Genomic DNA, 21,121 nt, shown 5'->3' with positions numbered 1-21,121 from the left:
CCATATAAGGATGCCACAGACCTCTGGATTTAGCCTAGGGAATGACACCTTGGAAAAAGCTCAGAAGATCACTTTGTGCAAGAATAATCCATGGAGATACACTTCTCATAATTATTTTCAAGTTCTTACAGAAAAATCCTGTCACCAGAATGACTTTTTGTTCCGAGTTTCTTTTGCCCATCTTAGTGCCTGTAGTTGCAATTGAGTGACGCTTAAAAGAAGACACACGGTAGGTCTCTAAGGTAATGTACCTCTAGTTATTCTGCTTCCTGAATTCCAGTGTGTAGCAGTGTTATCAGTAGTACGTAACGTAGTTGCTTACGTGTAAATCTACTGATAGGCAGAGAGGGAAACAGATTAAAAACCAGTTCCAACCCTTAAAGAGCAGAAACCACCCTATTTACTGAAGTCTTTCCATAGGAGGAGTCATGAATTGCAGAAGCTTGTATACAGCTTTGTTTCTTCCTACTCTGCGTGTCACTTACTTCATTAGTGGCATTCAGTTAGGTTAGAAATCCAGCATGCTATGAGGAAACATGCAATTTGTCACTTGTCTGTGGATTTTACCTATCACTTTTCTCCGTTTCCACGTGTTGAAGTTGTGTTTCTTCATCTATTTGATATCCTGGGTGAAATCAGGTAAGAACCATTACATTATTCTTTGTGATGTATTCTTTGTTTTTATTCAAGCATTAAAAAAAGGAGTATTCCTTCATTTAAGTTGGGCAAAATATTTATATGTTGTGAATTCTGTCTCATGGAGCAGACAATTAGTAAAGAGCATTTGATCACTTTGAAACGGAGATGTAGGTTTTCATTTTAAAATAAATAGAACGAAGCCTGATACTTTATCTCTGGCTGTACTTTGTACCCAGACACACTCAGGTATGTGCACTTTGTACAAAGTAAAGAGGTAATTGTGAAATAGTTTAACATCATAGCATAAGCTTATTGTTTACTGCTGATTTGATAGGTATTCAAGCTATGTCTTATGCTTTAAATAGTAAAATTTAGTTACCAGGAAGTCAGTGTGCACTTAAGATTTTTCCCTTTTCAACCACGGAAGATACTTATAACAAACATATACAGGAAAGTTAAAATTGCATATAAACTGACTTAAACCGAACATGTGACAGCCCAATGCCTGTCTATATGTTCTGACTGTACAGAAAAGTGTATGTGAGTACTCCCACAAGTGTGCACAAAGGACAGTTGGGATATTCCTTCCAGTAATCAATCAGAAACAGGAGTTTGAAAAACCTCCCCTTAATGAATCCTTACTAAACTATGCAAGGTATTAAGTCTAGAAATCTGTTTACAGTACTTACCTAATTCCACAGTAAAGACATCATCTTTTCTTTGTTTGTCTATTTACTTTCACAGAATAACCGCTGTCATTTCACAGTCATAAGTAACTGAGTTGTTTCCCTTTGATGTTTGCCAGCTGGTAAATAGGTTTTGTCAGTTAAATTATTTCCTTGTAATAGATTTCTCAGTTCCATGGACAACACTGTTTTGTGTCACTGTCATTGCACTGCCTTTAGAAGAATACTTACTTCTACCAAACAAATGATAAGAATTCAAAACATTTAAATGGATATGTTCAACATTATCTTAGTATGACTCTTTTGTATGTTAGAGATGTAGGACTGAATTGTATGGATCAGTGCTTAAACTTGGATTTAAGAAGAATATTAGGCAAAAATGAGTTTCATGTTGTAGCTTTGAATCTGAATAGCAAGAATGTCATCATAGAATCATAGAATAGTTAGGGTTGGAAAGGATCTTAAGATTATCTATCAGGTAGCTGGTTTTTATTTCAGCTATGTATACTACATTTGTGTAATAGAATTTGTATTCTAGCTTTATCATTGTATATCATTATACAAAAACTAGAAATTAAAGGTGATACATTCTATTAATACCTCAGTATCATGTCATATGTGTGATATTTTGCCAGGTTCTTTATTATTTTTGTTAAACTCAAGGCAGCTGCAGCTGATCAGCTTTCCGTTTCAGAACTTCTGCTTGCATTTAAACCAAAAGAGGATAGATTGAGATGAGTTCTTAGGCAGAAGTTCTTCCCTGTGAGGGTGCTGAGGGGCTGGCACAGGGTGCCCAGAGAAGCTGTGGCTGCTCCATCCCTGGCAGTGTTCAAGGCCAGGCTGGATGGGACTTGGAGCAACCTGGTCTAATGGAAGATGTCCTTGCCCATGGCAGGGGGTTGGAACTGGAAGAGCTTTAAGGTCCTTTCCAACCCAAACCATTCTGTGATTCTATAATAAGTCTGATCAATGAAATGAGTTTCCTTCCTGTATCATTAGTCAGTTAATAACCTTCACAGTAATCTCAGTCAAATTCACTTAAATTATTCAGTGTCTAAATGAAGAGGACAGTGATATTTATATTGAAATATAATTAAGTCTAACTTTTCTCACATGTAATAATTTTAGCTATTGTGATGAAAATAAGGCATGAAACTTTTATCCACTTGAGACAGAACATTTCAGGCTATTTCTAAGACTCTGTGGCTTCAACCCTGCTCTGGTTGCCAATATCCATTATTTTTTGTGATGTCCAGACCAGAGGTAACTGGTCGAGTCATTCGACATATATGGTTTGGCCATATATGAGGTCATTAGTTCCCTGGGTGAACTAGTGTTTCTAGTGTCTTTACTGCATATTAGGTGCTGCAATTCACATTGTTTTGTTTTGTATAGCTTTGATTAGATTTGCTTTATGGTATCAAATACATTTTTCAGATGCCTTGTAATACACACACACACACACACACACACACACCCAGCTTGCCTTTCACAGCTTTATCAACTGGTGAGGGCTTGCTGGCTGTTTCAGATGTGCAAATGTGGCTTCAGTTCTCCCTGCTTGTTGCTTGTTGGGAAAAGGAGAAGAGCTACATCTGCCTCCCCTTGACCTCAAAAATTCTGAAGAATTAAGTTTATTTTAAAACTATTTTTTTTAGGAACTGAGTAGGTACTATTTCTACTTTTGCTTTCTAGAAGTTGACTTGTTTTACAAAGTTATTAATGACAGAAGGACTGAGGAAGGTGTCATAACATATCAGACAAAAGCCTTGTGCAAAGTAGTGTAGCCAAGAAGTCAAGAGATGGGACTATATTTCTTTGGACATAAACCAGCTGACACCATAGTGAAGGTGAGTGGGCGATGCAGAAGAGCTGTGACAGGCTTCAGCATCACGCCTAGAATCCTGAAATGGCTTATCTACACAATGTGACCTCAGCAGCCAAAGGCTACTTTTTAAAGGGTTAACTTTTGATCTTGATAAGTAGTCTTTTTAGGCTCTTTTGAAAAACACCTTCCTCTTGTTGATCCTGACTGGTCTGTAGCTTAACTTTGTATACCATAGCCACTCGAGTACAGAAATCATAGAATCATAGAATAGTTAAGGTTGGAAAGGACCTTAAGATCATCCAGTTCCAACCCCCTGCCATGGGCAGCGACCCCTCACACTAAACCATGTCACCCAAGGCTCTGTCCAACCTGGCCTTGAACACTGCCAGGGATGGAGCATTTACCATGCCTTTGGGCAACCCGTTCCAGTGCCTCATCACCATCACAGTAATGTCAAATACCACAATTTTCTTGTGCCAGTATGTACAGATTCTTACTTATTCAAACTCAGAACAAGGTACTATTTTTTCATCTTCTTTCTTTGCTTCTTGGCAATAGTGTCCTTAAAATGATCCAAAATTAGGAAAGGGGTCTGGGTCATCCCTATACTGTCAGGCAACTGTTTCTTACTGCTAGATCAATGAGGCTAAAGATTGGCAACTTTGCTACCCTGGCCGAAAGAAGAAGAAACAACCACAACAGTTTTCCTGTCTAAACAATGCACGCCACTTGTGAAAAAGTTCTGAGAACCTAAATTTGGTGGTTTTAAGCAAAGGATCTTATCAACACTATTAGTTCATATTAATTATAGAGAGAATACTGTTCAGGAGCAATTAAAAAGGTTGATTTTGTGTTAGAAGGGTTCAGAGAAGCATAGTGGTATTTGCAGAGTCAGTGGTTAAACTGCGTGCTGTTCAGTGCACATTCTGGCATCATATTCCAAAGTCTAGAGTGAAGAAAAAGGAAGTGAAGAAAAAGGAAGCTCTTCACTTTTAGTGGAAAAAAGTGGAATTAAAAGTGAAGATGTGGTATTTCAGATGCTATTTCAGGTGGTCTAATTCATCAAATGACTGTCCAACATTTTCATCTTTTTCAGATGATGAGAAAATATGTCCTGAATTCACAGATCTTAATATAGGCAATGCTCTATCTGGAACAGAACTCCATGTCCAGTTACTGCTGTACACAAGGGAAAACCCAAATTGTTCTGAGAGGCTCATTGAACACAATGTTGCTGCATCTGAGTACCTTAATACCTCCAAGAAAACTGTCTTTGTTATTCATGGCTTCAGACCAACAGGATCTCCACCAGCATGGCTAGGTGATATGAAGGAGCTTTTACTGTCTTCAGAGGATATTAATCTTATTATAGTTGATTGGAATCGTGGTGCTACAACTGTGAACTACGTATCTGCTGTTGCCAACTGCAGAAAAGTTGCAGAAATACTGAAGAACTATGTTGACCAGATGCTGGTAAGGCAGAGGTTTGCATCTCCTCTGAATAACTTTAAATAGCAGACTTTGGTTGGGAATGGATATTTAAATATCTCTAAAAAGAAGCCCAGTGAGCAATATCAAATGACATTTCTTTACCAAAGTATTCACTGAGTTTGCATGCAGTTATTACTGCATATCTTAAATTTCAGCTGAGTTCTTATTTCCTTTTCACTGAAGAATGCCTCTGATTTCTTTACTCAAGCTGGAAGTTTTAGGTCTTCTGGAAAGAGTGAATGCACCAGTGAGGAGGTGAAGTGAGAGATGTCCACATAGTATGCAGCATTAAAATTTCACAAAAGCATTGCACTTTTTTTTACTATTAAACTACTACAATTAAAGATTTTAAATGAGAAAGAAATCACTGACGGATATAAATATTTGTTCTCAAATGGTATAAACTTTGTATTCTAAAGGGAGTTGCAGAAACAATTGTTGATGCTGGTGGTCTTAACTGGGCTTTGGATTCATTGCTTAATCAAGTGAACAAAACTCATTTATGTCATTGTTAGATTTATCACTTGGTTTTTCTTCTGTTCTCACTACTTCTTTTCACAGCCATTCTCAGAAATTTTGAATGCTGTGTAGTAAGAAAACATCCATGAGGAGTCTGAGTTAAAAAAAACAGTTTTGAGAAAGGCTGAGGTGAAAGAAGGGAAAACCTATCAGAATCTGTTCTCTGGGACTAGGTATAGTACTAACAAGCTATAACACGTAAACTTATTGTTAAAGAATAGAAAAATAAAATAGGACTATAAGAATAGTCTCCAACCCAGGGTAAGTTGAAAAAGTATATTTAGCAGTTGTGCAAGTTATCAAAGTGGTGGTAGTGGGGTATATTGTGTCCCACAGCTGTCACTTGCATACCTGTAAGCTGTCGTGAGGCCTTTGTTAATTCATTCTGAGACACATTAATGTACCAGAACCCATATAACATCCCATCACTCTGCAGAGATTCCAACAGGTCTGCTGACAGTGTTTCAGAGTTCTTCAGTAGTTTTGGTTTTGTTCTGTTTTGTGTTTTTGCCTGCTTTGTGGAATGGGCATCCTAAGGCATTCCTGCAGGTGTGCATTTCACACCATTATTCTGCAGTTCTGTGCTATAAGTCTTTGTTGATGGTATTATGGGTTTATCTATTTCATTGGGAGGATAAGACAGAGGAAGATAGTTTATTACTTGTTTTCCTAGTTCATAGTTTTGGTTCACCTTTCTCTTATCTGGTAAATGTCTTCCCCTTCCCTTCCCTGCTCCCCTTCTAACTAGGGTGATATTTTGGAAGAAATGAGACTCAAGCTTCCTTTTTACACGTTTCTAGTCAAAGAATTTAATAATTGTTAAGGTATTTAACTAATACAGAATGGCAAATTGACAAGAACTTTGTCATTCTCATTTGTTTCTAAAGTTAGAAAAATAACTTCGAGTACTGACAGAAACTGAAAACTAAATCAGTCTGCTGATGTCTGCTCACTTCACTTTGTGTGGTTATGGCTTTGTTTGGTGATTGATTTCTTTCTTCCCCTAATAGGTGGATGGAGCTTCTCTTTACTCTATGTATATGATTGGAGTTAGTCTTGGGGCTCATATAGCTGGTTTTGTTGGCCAGAAGTATAATGGCAAGCTTGGCAGGATTACAGGTAAGGCTTTTAATCCTGATATATGTATTCTAACGTGCGGTATATCATTGTTGTGGCTGCAAATCACATAGATGCTAGTGCTGAAATATCAACAAACGAGAACTATTTATTTATATATGTGAGGAAAAATGTATTCATGAAACAAGTTCAGAAAATTGAGGAAGTCTGCCTTCAGAACATAAATTGCAGCTGAAATTTTACAGCCTGTTTACCTCTAGTCTCTCAAATGAAAATTGAGTGCTACATCCAAATACCAGTTAAGTTAAATGATATGTCTAGTTGACAGAGTAAGTCAGGTCCCTCTGAAAGGAAGTTCAAAAGCTCTTGGTCAGACTACAGAAATCAGGCGCAAGGACTTAGTTTCGGTTTGAAGTATCTGAACATAGTGTAGGCTTTAGTACATTGAGCTATCTTGTATGGGGAGCCTAGATGAGGTGTGAAACCTGTGAATGGACGCTACAAATATTACCTCATACTTGTTGCATGATCAGCATTGCCATCTGCAGGATTGGCGCTGCTGTCATTTAACTCCAGCCAGCAGCCAAACCCCAGCCAGCTACTCACTCATTCCCCCCACACTGGGACAGGAAAAAGAACCAGAAGAGAAAAAGTGAGAAAACACATGGGTTATGATAAAAACAGTTTAATAGGTAAAGCAAAAGATGTGTGTGCAAGCAAAGAAAAACAAGGAGTTCATTCACCACTTCCCATGGCAGGCATGTGTTCAGCCATCTCCAGGACAGCAGGGCTCCATCATGCATAACAGTGACTTGCTAAGGCAAATGCCATCACTCCAAAAGTCCCCCTGCTTTCTCCTTCTTCCCCCAGTTCTGTATGCTAAGCATGACACCATACAGTCTGGAATATCCCTTTAGTCAGTTGAGGTCAGCTCTCCTGGCTGAATCCCATCCTAACTTCTTGTGCACCCCCAGGCTACTTGCTGGTGGAGTGAGGAGCAGAAAAGGGCTTGGCTCTGTGCAAACACTGCTCAGCAGTAACTAAAACATCCCAGTGTTATCAACACTGTTCTCAGCACAATCCAAAACACAGCCTCATATTAGCTACTATGGAGGAAATGAACTTTACTCCAGCCAGAACCAGCACAGATGCACAGAGTGAACACTGGAATACCCTCAATGTGGGTACATCTTTTGGGACTACACAAAGTTTATGCTTAAGTTTTAGGTGCTGATTCCTAGGGCAGAAACCATAGTACTGACTCGAGGGCACTTGAGGCTCCAGATACTTCTTGCAGTGAAAGAGCAGAACTCACTGCAGCTAGTGCGTTGAGAGGGAAACTGACTAAGCTAACTCTCAAAAAGGATGCTAAGGGGAGAAGAGAGTGTTGAAGCCTGATAGTATTTAGGATTTAAGAGAGCAGCTGTTTTCAGGCTGAAAGGAAGAAGTTACCTCTCCTTGAGATTTATATCTCCAAACCCTCTCTTCAGAGTACTTTAATTTGTTTCAAAACGTAAGAAGAGCCAGAAGCAAGCCTTAACAAAGGGCATTAGAGACTCCACACCTCTTTGTGCAGTAATCTGAAAGTTAGGGAATTTTCTAAGAGTGTGACAGGCTCCAGCTGTATTCCATTGGTTAAGAGTACTCAGTTATGCTTTACACAATTCCCTAGAGCTTGTTTCCATCACTGGTTGAGGGCAGACTTGACTACAGTGCTAGGCTAGCAGGTCTGTGTCTTCTCTGCACAATAAGTAGATCCATGTAATTCCTGAACTCACATGCTCACTGGTAAATGGAATTATATGAGATATTTCAACTGCCTTCTTATAATTCCAGATGTGGATAAATAAAGGCAAAGATTGAATAGTATGAACACACAAGGATTATAACCTCTTATGAGACTGTTTTGATACTTTCTCTTTCAAACAAGTTGAGCTGGTGTCCCAAACTATTGGAAATGTTGGAAAAATGGGATTAAAAAAAATACAAGAAAAAGTTATTTTTCTCCTCACTGTTTGGAGGTTTTGAAAGTATAAAACTAATTAGTGGACTAAACCAATTACTTTTGTCACCTGGGGTACTATGAATGCAAATTCCTGGCATTCCATGATCCTCTGTGGTGGTTTGGGACTTGTTTATCTTGATCTTGAGAGAGAACCTTCCTAGACTAGTTCTTAAACACATCTGGCAGTTAAATCATGATATAAATTTAGATAATCTAAGGTCATACAATGTCCTTGTCCTGTAGTCAGTGAGAATGTATTTAGGAGTCATCAAAGTGTAGGAATATGTTTTGCCTTCAACAGTTTCATTTTCCATGTTTGCTGCTTTTTCTTTTCCTCATTTTGTCTGTGCTTTTGTTGTCAAGAAAATAGGAGCAGAGCAAACCTCTGCTAACAATTTCACTTTTCAGCGAAGGACAGAAATTACCATCTCAAAATCTACCAGGCTTCAGGACTGCACAACTATAATTCCCTATCCCTAAAATGAATGAGAATCCGCAGTGTTTATATATCTTGGGATTTGATCCCTAATGCTATTGGCTCATCTTAATCTGGGGAAGTGGGAGATAAGCACAACGAATTATGGAGAGAGGGAAACTCAAAGAGGTGGGTTGATCAGTCTGGTAGGAACCCTCCCTTTGCTTAGCAAGTTGAATAATAGAAACTTGAAGTACTGTACTGGGTTTTATTTTTATTATTATCCCAGGAATATGAAGAGTCATTGAGGAATAGTGCTTAAATAGAATCATATACATTGGTCTTGTATATATCTGTAGAACCAGACCCCAGGATTTGTAATGCTAGTGTTATTTTCATTTAGGTCTTGATCCAGCAGGCCCTTTGTTCACTCAAGAACCACCAGAAGGGAGACTGGACCGAACTGATGCACAGTTTGTTGATGTAATACATTCAGATACTGATGGTAATGACTAATGGTAATAGCTTTCCTATCAGAACTGGAGGAAAGGCAGGAAAGCAAAAGAGAAATTCAATAACATATTTTGTGTTATCATGTAGATTGCTGTGCTGTTGCTTTCTAAAAATGTCTATAATTTTGAAATCATACTGTATGTTATTATGCCTATTCATCAAAAGAAATAATTCAGCTTTGTTAGTAACTTAAGCAGTGATGAGCTGTTTTGTTCAGTTCTCATATAAGTAGCTGGTTATTGAGTAAGTGAAGCTTCATGGCTGAACCTGAAAATACTGAAATAACTTTCATGTCCAACAGCTAACTGAAAGCATATGTAGATAACCAGATAGTCATGAGTCTATTTAATGTAATGATATAGTAATGATAATGCCAGTCATTTATGTCTTGTTTGTTATAGTATATTCCTTCTGAATATGAAAAGAACAAGCCCACACATTGAGTAAAACATGCCTATTGCATTGATTTATGATACTTCCACTTCCAAAATAGTTCAGTATTAACATTCTTTTGCTGTGCTAGTGTGTATGAACATAGCAGTTGTTTGCATGCCATTATCACTGAATTAGTCCTTTCTGAGGCGCCCCATCTCAGTTGTATCATGTTAGTACACTACAGATCCAGTGCTTAAAGTTGTAAAACACATTATTGTAAGGTTAAACCAAAGAATGTTATAAATGCTCATCCATGCTATAATCTGGTTTAATGTTTTCCTCAGAGTTATAAGTAAACCTTTCACATCTACCACTCATAGCAGTATTTCTGTAGTTTCACACCAGTTTCTTTTATAACGTTGAAAGTTAAGCTTTTTACTATACAAATTTGTATATGAATCATTCAAAAACCTGGGTTTTTAATGTTCATATTATGTGATTAAAGATAAGTAGTGGTACAAAGGAAGACGTAAGATTGAGCTGAAGCTGCTCATCATCTTTTATGGAGTAGATACAGATTTTTCTGCTTTGATATATTGCTTATATTAGTGTAGCTCAGAATCCAATGTATGCAAAAAAATGGAAGACCTTACTGTGACAAAAATTACATTGGGAAAGAATTTTGTTTGCTGGAGAGAACATGAATTCCATCATTTCCTTTGTGCAAATAATGTCTGATACAACACTGAATGGTTGCTTCTGTTTTTTCCTTTTCCTTTTGTGGCAGTAGAAATCTTAACACAAATTATTATACATTTGTGTACAGCATTTCACATGTGTATAAGTTTCTTAAAAAGAAAAAAAAACATTTTTATGGGGTTAATGATTTTAACTCCTAATGTGGCTTCCATTTATAGAACAAAAGAATGGTATAACTGCAAAACTTTCCTTTAAGACCGCCATGTTATTTTGTAAGGAATGTAATGATAAATAATTGACTGGATAATTCTGTTTATGATTTTGATTCCTGATGGTTTTACTTTAGCACTAGGTTTCAAGAAACCTTTAGGAACCATTGATTTCTATCCAAATGGAGGAACGGATCAGCCTGGTTGTCCAAAAACACTATTCAGCGGTAAATACAAATGTATTCAATTAATAAGGAAAGATTTTGAGATCAAATCAAAAGAAGTTAAACTGAATTCAATGGACACTGCACGTATTCATTAATATGGGAGCTGAGGCCATTGGATTCTTTCTTTTCCACCCTTGCTCAGCAGTTGAGAAATAACAAATACATTTGACTTTTTTTTTTGTATTTTCCTATGAGCATACATATTCCACCATATCATTATTATTGGCAGTATAGAATTATATTATTATATATATACAACTAGCATATAGTGATCATTATTATTCTATGTTTATATATGACTAGGCATGGGGGAAGATGCTTGTGTCCAAGTGGTTTGTACAGGATCACTTGCATATGACATGGAAGGCAAGGCTTTCAAGTCTTTGCTGTGTCTTAGATTCCTCCTCATTGGCAGTGATGAACTAGGATTTGACAGGTCCTGCAAGCTCTAGGATGAAAACAGTTTTATGACATGATCTTTTACTGCAGAATTTTGGGTTTTTTCAGCCCCCAAAATCTTAAGCAAGCTGCTGCCTGTTGTTGGCTTTTTTACTCTTTTTGCATATGTTTAAGTTTGTCTATATTTCTATTGCCGCACCACTCATTTACATAATAAAACACAACTGTAATGGGACCTTATAGCAGAACAGAAAGCTGCTGCAAAAGCTTAGGGCTTCCACTTGTATGTCTGTGAGTCTGGGAGAATTCCTTAAGACTCAGGATCATCTTCGTCTGTACAGTCCTCATAGTATGTTCTGCTAGGAGAGGAAGGAATTTATTACCCCCCAGAACAGCCTGCAATGAGGCAAATTTTAACTCACTTATGTTTTATTAAAAAAATCTGCAAATCTGATATGATTTGGGGGACTATTTCTTAAATATAAAACCTTTATGTAATATTCAATATGTAATATTCAAAATAGTCTTCAATTTTTTCTTGTGTGTGTGTGAGCATCCAATTGGTGGGCAACTAACTAGCAGGGCTAGCTAGGAATGACTCAGGTAAATGGGATTACTTTGATAAAACCTTTTATTTCATGAACATAAAATTATTATATATTCACTGAGTATTTAATTTTTTTCTTTCCTGAAGGACTTCAGTATTTTAAGTGTGACCATCAAAGATCCGTCTTTCTCTTCTTATCATCTTTGAAAAGAAGATGTGACATAATAACATATCCTTGTGACTCTTACTTTGATTACAAGAGAGGAAAATGTGTCGATTGTGAAGCTTTCCACCCAATGTCCTGTCCAGTACTGGGTAAGTGTTGTGAAATCCACTCTAGGTTGGGTGAGAGTTTCCAGGAAATACAACCTAGTTCTTTCTGGGGCCACTCCAGAGATCTGTAGTATCATGTTAGGGGATCCATAGAGACTGATCACATGCAAAGCTGCATACTATTTAAAGTAGTTTAAAGTTTATGACTTTGTCTGCTTTATAGTTATCTCTGCTAGACACAGGTCCTGAGTGTTCCTAATCTGGATCATTATACTTTCTAGCCTGAAGTGGGTTCACAATGTATTTCCTTTCTACAGAGAAACTGCTGCTTCCTAGTTTATCACTTTTACAGGCTTTCACAGTGTGTTACCATCCCTAGAGCACCTTTATTGAAGAGTAATAATGTTTATACAGCCTTCATGGTTTCTCTGGCTCTTCTTTTGGAATCAAGCTTTTATTTGGAGGGGGTTTTAGCCTTTTGGGATTTTATTGCTTTTAGAGAGGATCTGGGGACAGTTTGAAGAGAGCTACAACAGTGTGAGCATTTCGTATTTGGCAGGGTTTTCTTATGAATTAATTTTAAAGTAAGAAGTTAACCTTAAATACATAACTTGTGGTTTTTTACATCTTTTTATTAGGATATATGCTTATACTAGTTAGATCAGGTCTGAAGAAAAAGTATAGACAGACAGACCTGTATGCTATTTTATAATAAAACACAACTGTAATGGGACCTTATAGTAGGACAGAAAGATTCCAGGACTACCCTAGCATGGTTATTAGCCATGCCTGATGCACTTGCAATGAATGCCCAAACTACAGAGGGAGATATATTTGAACACTCAGGTGTCACCTATTTTTTAGTCCTACTGCAAGCTTTCCTGCTTGCTGCCTTGCAGTGGTAGCTCTGCAGCCTGGAACTAGCTCTCATTGTTCAGTCTAGGTAATGAAATTAAGAAGGAGAGAATAAGATCAGCCATTTTAGAAACAAGGACTGTTATCAAGCCCCGAAGAAAATAAGTATAGAATTGTATAACCTTAAAGTTCTTTCTACATCATAAGGTAAGGAGCCTTACAGACTACCTAACATCTTATTAAAGAATAATCACAATTATAGACTAAAGGGTTTAAAAATGTTTACTTTCATGATTCAAAAAAGAAAGGAAGAAATTTTACCTAATGTGAAATTATTCTCTAGCTGTTCTCTGCAAATATGTGGGGTACTTTGGGGAGTTTATTTCCATTACCTCTGCTGGAGTTTACAAGCACTATTTTTTGAGTTCGTACTCTAGACTAAATAGATTCCAACTGTTATATTATGACAATTTTAGTGATACTAAAATATCAGAAGAATGAAATTCTTGCATACCAAATACTATTATACTCTGGGGATTCCTGTGTTTTCTAATTCAATTTACTTTGTCAGAGAATATTTAAGAAAATGAAAGACAAATCTGTCACTTTGAGTGAGATTCTTTTGTACAATCATGTGTGTATCATTATTTTGCTGAATGTCTGAAATTAAATATTTAAACTTTGGATTTTAGGTTATTATGCTGATAGATGGAAAAAAATGTTAATCCCAAACAGTTCACCAACGAAAGCTTATTTTGATACCACGGACCAAGACCCATTCTGCAGTGAGTGACTGAATACATGCATAATGACCTCTTTATGAAAATGGCTGTTATTTGTTAGCTGATCTAGAGTGAAAGCATGTTAAGAGTAGAAAGTTATTGTTAGCTGGTGTGTAAAATGGTGTAATAAACCATGAGCTAAGTGTCAGTTTGCAGACTGGAGGAAGAAGAATGATTGTGGCAGAAGAGTAAGTAATAATGAAAACATTAAAAGCAATGGGATGGACTGCCAAGAGGAAGAAGGAAGCCAGAAAATGAGAATCAAGTGACAGGGAAAAAGCTGGGCTGAGAGAACCTGCTTAGACTGGATCATTGCTGCCATTTTCAGAGGGAAAAAAATGGGAGATTGCCCTGGGTGAGGGACAACAAAGAGACACCTCTATGTTCCACCCCAGAAGGAGAGCATCACACAGCCAACTAAAGCTAGTCCAACTTTTGAAAGTCCGTTTCTTCCTCGAAGTAGAACAGTGGAGAGAAAACTCAACTTCAGGGTTATACTCTATGGGAATGAATTCTCATGGCATGGGCTTTAGCCGCATCAGTTTAGGTATCTAAATATCCATGTAGAGGTCCTGTTTAGATTTTCATTCAATTTATTTTATTAGCAGACTCTACTATCACAGGCAAATGTTAGCACACTTTTCTAATTGGCTGTGTTTAAGGTTCTTTGATATGGGGTATGGAGATAGGCTTATGGAGAATTCAAGTGAAATGAGGTTTTTGCCTTAGATTTTTCCATTATCTTGGCAAGTTTTGTGACCAGGGACTGAATATCTCTTTTTATAGTGATGATCACGCTTACTTACATCACTGTTTCTTCCAAAGGGCCAAGGAGAGGCTAACAAAGATGTGATGGATTTTATATAAATCAACTCCTATTACCAGTGCTCTTTCAGCTCAACCCAACCCTGCTACCACTGTTTTTCCCTGCTCCTGTCTGCTTGGACTTTGCCCCTACATACTCTCAATGCTGTATAGGCCTCTAGGTCTGTCTCCTTATTCATACTTCTAGCAGCAAAATATGCTTTGCAGTAAAGAGTCGCTATTCCTATCATCAACTAATGTATACTTTTAACAGGGTGATAATAACAACTGTATCCTGTTAAAGTCATGCCTTGAATCTTATTATTTCCTATTTCTTTTTACAGTGTATAACTACTTACTGGATATTACTACCTGGAATAAAAACATTAGAAGAGGTTTCATTAAAGTTAAATTAACTGACTATGCTGGAAACACAGTAGAATCAGAGATGAATAGGTATGTTGTGCTTTGTCTCTGAATCTTTAAAATCACTTTATAGGACTACGTTTCCTAAACCTTTAACTTGTTAAGATGCAAGTCAAAAAGTATCATGAGATTGTTAAGACTTTTCCACAGCTCCGTTCTGGATATAGCTTACTGTCAGAGGCAATGGTCCTCACACTGAAATAGGCATGAATTACCACAGGTCCTTGTATGGTGCTGATTTGAATCCAGTTCTAGATGTCCTTGTTCTGAATGCTCAAAGTCATTACATCTCACCAGATTTTTGAACTTAATAAATTCTTACTAACAATGAATATTATTCATCTAACACACCCCTAACTCAAAATATCATTTTTCTTTAGTGAAGCTTCAACATTTCAGCAATATAGAAGAGTCAAAATACTAACTGGATTTTACCAAGACCTTGACAAAATATCAAAAATGTCCTTGACCTTTTCTACAAAGACTGTAATAGGACCAAAACACAAGCTTAGGGTTCTCCAGATGAGGCTGAAGTCTCTCAATAATCCAGAAAGGTAAGTGTTTGTCACATATGCAATTTGTGTATCAACTGAACTGCTCAGGATGCTTCCTCAGAAATGTGTATTTCCCTTTATTGACTTTTTAAATCATGTATTCCTAGATGCATGAATATCCTTCTCATCCTATTAGGATCAAATTTATCATGTGGAAGAGCTGCTTATTAACATTTAGCGCACAGCACCCTTGTACATGTAGATGTCATGCATGCTGCTTGTTACAGGAGGCTGCTGCTGCTGTCTGGTCACACTGTGTTATAAGGACCACTTGTGTAGACCAGCCTGACATACACCTGCCCAGTTAAGATCTCTTCCAGAAGATAAATTTTATTAGGAACTTTTTTTACCCTAGTCATGTGTTGGTACACACCTTTCCACACATGAAATGGAGCACTTCGGCTACTTGTGTTACTGGAATAGGTTTTTGATCTGGTTGCTGAAGATAAAGACCTTTGAAGACCAGAACGTGTGCTTGCCTACACTAAAAATGAAATAATCTGCCTTTTTTTTCATAACTGTATAATTAATAAGATTTTATTAATTATATCTGGTTTTAAATATTTCAGCAGTATTGCCATATGTTGGCACTGGAATGGGTTGCCCAGGGAAGTTGTGAATGCTCCATCCCTGGCAGTGTTCAAGGTCAGGCTGGACAGAGCCTTGGGTGATATGGTTTAGTGAGAGGTGTCCCTGCCAATGCAGGGGGCTGGAACTAAATGTTCTTAAGGTCCTTTCCAACCCTAACTATCCTATGATCCTATGTTCATTATTTTCAATCTTCAGATGTACCATAGCACTACAAATTACATTTAATGTTTGCATCTTGTGAAAATAATGTATTAGATGGAACAGGTAGGAAATATCCAGGAGTAGCAAGAGTATGTTATATTAGAATCATTACATCTGTTTGCTTCTTATGAATGGCAGATTCAACAAAGTCAGAATTTAAAATAAAGCCCAGCAGTGATAAGTAGTGGTGCTTATCAAATAAGTAATGTGTGGGAATAATACTACATATGAGTAAGTTTAAAGCCAGTATATTTTGTTAACTTGAGAAAGAACATTTATGGCTTTCTGATTTGGTATATGATAATAGCCTAGTAGGAATTGGGTATGATCCTTTGTAAACATTATGAAACCTTGTTAAATTAATCTACTACTTCGTATTTACTAGAAAAGAGGGCAAGATAAGTGGGACAGACTTAGGAAGAAACAGAACACTAAGTAACCAAAATAGTACTCCAGAATGAATACTCATTAAGATATGGAAGACCATAAGTCTCAAGCTATCAGGTGAAGTGATATGATTTTACTGAACAACAGGTGGTGATGAGATATGGTAAAAGCTCTAAATCATATTGCAATTTTTTTTTCTCAACCTGATGGTGGTAAATCAGAAGATACATATCATAGAATCATAGAATAGTTAGGGTTGGAAAGGACCTCAAGATCATCTAGTTCCAACCCCCCTGCCATGGGCAGGGACACCTCACACTAAACCATATTACCCAAGGCTTCATTCAGCCTGGCCTTGAACACTGCCAGGGATGGAGCATTCACAACCTCTCTGGGCAACCCATTCCAGCACCTCACAACCCTATCAACATTCTGGACTTTTTCAGTTAATGACCTAGCAAATACAGAAGATCTTCAGTCAGCAGCTCTTATGGTTTGAGTTTCCATTCCTGTTACTATGAGTCTTGTTAGTTTTAAAGTAAGATGCATTTGATTTGCTTTAAAGTAGGGACCATTAAAATCTTTCATACAGAGCCTGAACAGATGGCAGTCATATAAGCACATTGGATACTTTTAGATGGCAATGGAAAATAGTGTTTTGAATCAGCTTGTGAAGGTAATTTAAATGCAGATGTTCCAACACTATTGGTTCATATAATTACATAATTGCTCATTGTAATTATAACTACCTATATTTACCTTATTCAGTTACATGTAATTACAACAATTACTTGAACACAAGATAATCACCTAGAAACTGCATTAAAAGTATTTAAATTATCCACATAATAAAGTAGTAGGTAAATCCAGGGGTCTGGTACAAGGATAAAAGACAATAGAAATCTCAGGCTCCCCAGATCAGTGTTAATAGCAGACAGTGGAAGACTGGGGAATATCACCAACCAATTGTCTACTGTGCTGGTCCATTATTCACACAGATGGTATGTGAATGTGAGAATGCTAAAAGGTACATATAATTTTCAGATTATTCTTCTGGTCTCTGAGATAAATCCTTTCTGCTCGCTCATAAAGCCAGGAAGTTTTCCTAACTTATACATGCCCAGATGTCAGTTGTCCCAAAAAGCTTTTGAACCTGTCAGTCACTTAACACTCAATTGATGGAGAAACTGAAGGTCTTAAAGATACTTGGCCCAGCTACCTCTGTGTTTCTTTAATGAAAACAAGAACAGGAGTAACAAAAAATAAGACCTTACTAATACCTTTACTGAACTAATGAGTGTGGCATGCCCTTGCTTTTTAGTAGATGGCAGGTAATCCACATGGGCTAAGGGACTGTAAAAGCCTCACATAACAAAACCTGTTTTGTTTTGCTCTTTGTCAGTGAACTGGAGAACTTGCTCCTCACTCAGGACTACTCTCCCATAATGCATTCCTGGTACTCAGTAATCACAAGCTTAGATGGATTGCACTTCAAATGAGACAGAACATGTCAAAAAACATATGTTTTTATTTCTAGTATTCATCATTATGGCTTGTCTAAGTACTGTGTCCCCTGTGGTTAGATAAAGCCCTTCCCAGGTGATGACTGCTGTTGGAGAGCTGGCTATGTTAACACGTTCTGCTGCTGTGTTGCAAACACTCTTGCAAATGTGCTAAAATACAGTGTCATATTGTTATGTGAAATATTGAAAGTCAACTCAGGAAGTGGATGCATATAATCATCTTACATTGTTACAGCTGGAAACTTGCCCTGTGAATTCTTTCACAGTCTTTTACAAGGACTATTAAAATGCTAGCAGTTTCTGTGCTTTTTACGTCTTTTTTCCTCCCTGTACAAAAATATAATAGTAAACCATTGAATTAAAATCAAAACAAATTGTGGATAAAGGACTGGATGAAATTCTGTGCTTTGCATTATACAGAATACCAGAATTTGTCTTGATCTTTTTAGTCATAAAATCTAGTCTTAGCTTTGTAGGGACATTGCAAAGTTTCAAATTCATATATAGAAATCTGACAGTCCTTTCACATACAGACAGGTAGAGACTTATTGGAAATCTCACACTAATGGGCAACAACAGAAAGGTTTGGCAGAATGCTCTTTCTCAGGCTTTGTCCTTTAGCTGTTTCACTGTATGCTACATCTCAGTCTGAGGAGGATTATGTTCTATAACCTTATTGTGTGTTCAGAGCAATATAGATGATAATAAATATCATAGCTAGTACACTGTTAGATGTGCCATCAGAGGGTACTCTAGTCATTAGCCTGGTCAAACCAACTCTCGCTATCTATAGTAGGACATGAAGGGCAGAGCTGTGACCTGCTTCTGTCCTAAAAGCAGAGCATCCATGCTGACCTCATAAAGTAAGATTCTGATTGTATGTCTCCCTCTGTATGTGCTCATGTAGTATTATGCAGCTCTGAGTTCTCTAGGTGTTTAGATGGCAAATTATTCTCTTGCATGAAACTTTCTTACGCTTGCTGTCATTGCAACTAAGTTATATGATGTGGTGTTCTACTTTCCACCGTGCAATGCAAGCAGAGAAAAATCAATACCTAGGGAACTCAAATTATTCAGGTCCAGTGTTAACAAGAATTGGGCTGTTCTTGGACCATTGTTCTGAAGAATTAATTTAAATGCAGATTAATAACTTTAATGGTGAAATATTGCATCTTCATGTTTCAGACTAATGTGATATACTTCTTACTCATGCCACTTTGCACCATACAGCTAATGTCCTGGTTGTTGTTCATTGTGGCAAAACTACTCCAGAGATACGTAAAATAGGGTGTAAACTTACACAAGAAGATGTTTCTCCTTGTCCTGAGTACTGTCTCTGAGAACTGGTAAATACTGGAGATTTAATAATCCAAATACTGAAATATTTTTATATTAGTGTTAACTTCTGTTGTGTTCATTTTTTCCCCCTACTTTTTGTAGGCTGAAGCTGTGCAGATATGATTTTGTACTGATGGAGAACACTGAACTGACCTTCAAACCTATCCCTTGCCTAGAGAAGGCTACATGAAGAGAGCTTCGATTAACCTAATCTCTCTTGCAGCAGTGACATTTTGATTCTTCCTCAGGATAAGGACTGCAATGAGAAAGGAAATGAGATAAGCTAGATTTATTTTCAGGATCTATCTGGTAATATGCATTACTTGCTTTGAGTGCCTAAGGGTGAAATGAATTTAAAAGTTCAGGTATCTATGCATTTGAGAAATTTGAATAAAGCAAAGGTATCATGGTGGAGAATGTGCAGTGGTCTATTTATTACTATTTGGTAGCAGTAAAGCTAACATATGAATTATCTATATGATCCTTGCACATTACTTGTCAATTCATACATATATTTAATTATTTATTATTTGTAATGGCTTTTATATGGAGACATAATTATCTGTCTACAAAGTGAATTTAATATACTGTACATGTGATCTACAGATCTAATACACAACAGTTTTGTTGTGTTGTGCTGGTTGGATAAATGAATTCACAATTTCTTATTGTATAATGTCTGTCTCAGAGCTGGAACAACAAGATCTGTGAGCACATATGTAATTTTTCTATTTAAATCAATTATATGAGCTTTATGCTTATCTTAGATGAATATCATTGCAACCATTCAGATGTTTTTGTATCAAAGCTATGGACAGGGCAGCAAGGTTTCAGATATAAAGTAATTCTTAAAGTCCATTCTGCAAAGATGAACTTAAAGATTAAATAAATGCATTTTCATTAAATTTCCATTTGGGCCTTCTGAAATTATAGCTGCTGCTCAGGTTGAGATTGATGACAGCTTTCACCTATTGGCATGTGAACAAGAATAAGCCCTACATAAAGATATCCTCCTCCAGTTAAAAGAAAAAAAGGTTTTCTAATGCCATATTGCTTTTCCTGATGCCACTTATTGAAGAACAGATGCTTGTATTTTTAATCTTATGTGTTTAACCTGGATTACTCATGTAAATGTATCCTATGCACATTATCTTTTTCCTTTCTTTCTTATGCTGCTGCCATCAGTCATTGGTTGAACCTATTAACAAATTTTGTCTGAATGTCAATGGAATGGGATGTCCAAAACCTATGAAATTTAAGTTTTATTGGAAGTCAACAGCTGTGTTAGAAGGAAGATGGAAGATAGTGTCCTAAGGAAAGGAGAGCAAGTTACAGCTTCCCCTTTTCATTACAAAAGGCAGCTCCACTATGCTGTTCAGTATGTCCAAAGCTTTGAACCAACCATTGCACATGCTTTTATATCTCTAGATACAGGAAAAAAATAATACAGAACTGCAGACAGACTGGCTCATGGACTGACTGTTAAAAAAATGAATAACTTATTCTATATAAATAATGATTACATTGCCATATGTTTTCTCTGGTGGTGTCTTACTTGACTTTATAATTTTATGATATAGTTCTTTGTTCCTTTCCTATGAGGGAGTCATTAGGAGGTACACAATACAAGACATTTTTGTCTGCTTATATACATGTGTATGGAGGGGTGGGATTTATTTCTCTTCCCTTTTTGTTTTTGAGTCTTTTAAACTTCTAGTTTTCTGCTTGTTTTCTTTCTGCAGGTTTTTATCAACCCTT

The 21,121-nt window shown here is 36.9% G+C and overlaps 1 protein-coding gene across 1 annotated transcript; it reads left to right on the top strand.

The window, feature by feature from the left end:
- Positions 1 to 536: 536 nt before the first annotated feature.
- Positions 537 to 19,553, top strand: LOC101869821 (lipase member H-like). Its single transcript, XM_005146699.2, has 10 exons — positions 537 to 639; positions 4,250 to 4,626; positions 6,174 to 6,282; positions 9,064 to 9,165; positions 10,594 to 10,683; positions 11,777 to 11,944; positions 13,450 to 13,542; positions 14,688 to 14,799; positions 15,150 to 15,323; positions 19,466 to 19,553. The coding sequence occupies exons 1-10, from the start codon at positions 537 to 539 to the stop codon at positions 19,551 to 19,553; spliced, it is 1,416 nt and encodes a 471-aa protein (XP_005146756.2).
- Positions 19,554 to 21,121: the final 1,568 nt, after the last annotated feature.

Source organism: Melopsittacus undulatus, chromosome 2 (assembly GCF_012275295.1).
Source record: "Melopsittacus undulatus isolate bMelUnd1 chromosome 2, bMelUnd1.mat.Z, whole genome shotgun sequence".
NCBI classification, from domain to species: Eukaryota; Metazoa; Chordata; class Aves; order Psittaciformes; family Psittaculidae; genus Melopsittacus; species Melopsittacus undulatus.
The sequence above is the reverse complement of the archived record's forward strand: the minus strand, read 5'-3'. Positions and strand labels throughout refer to the sequence as shown.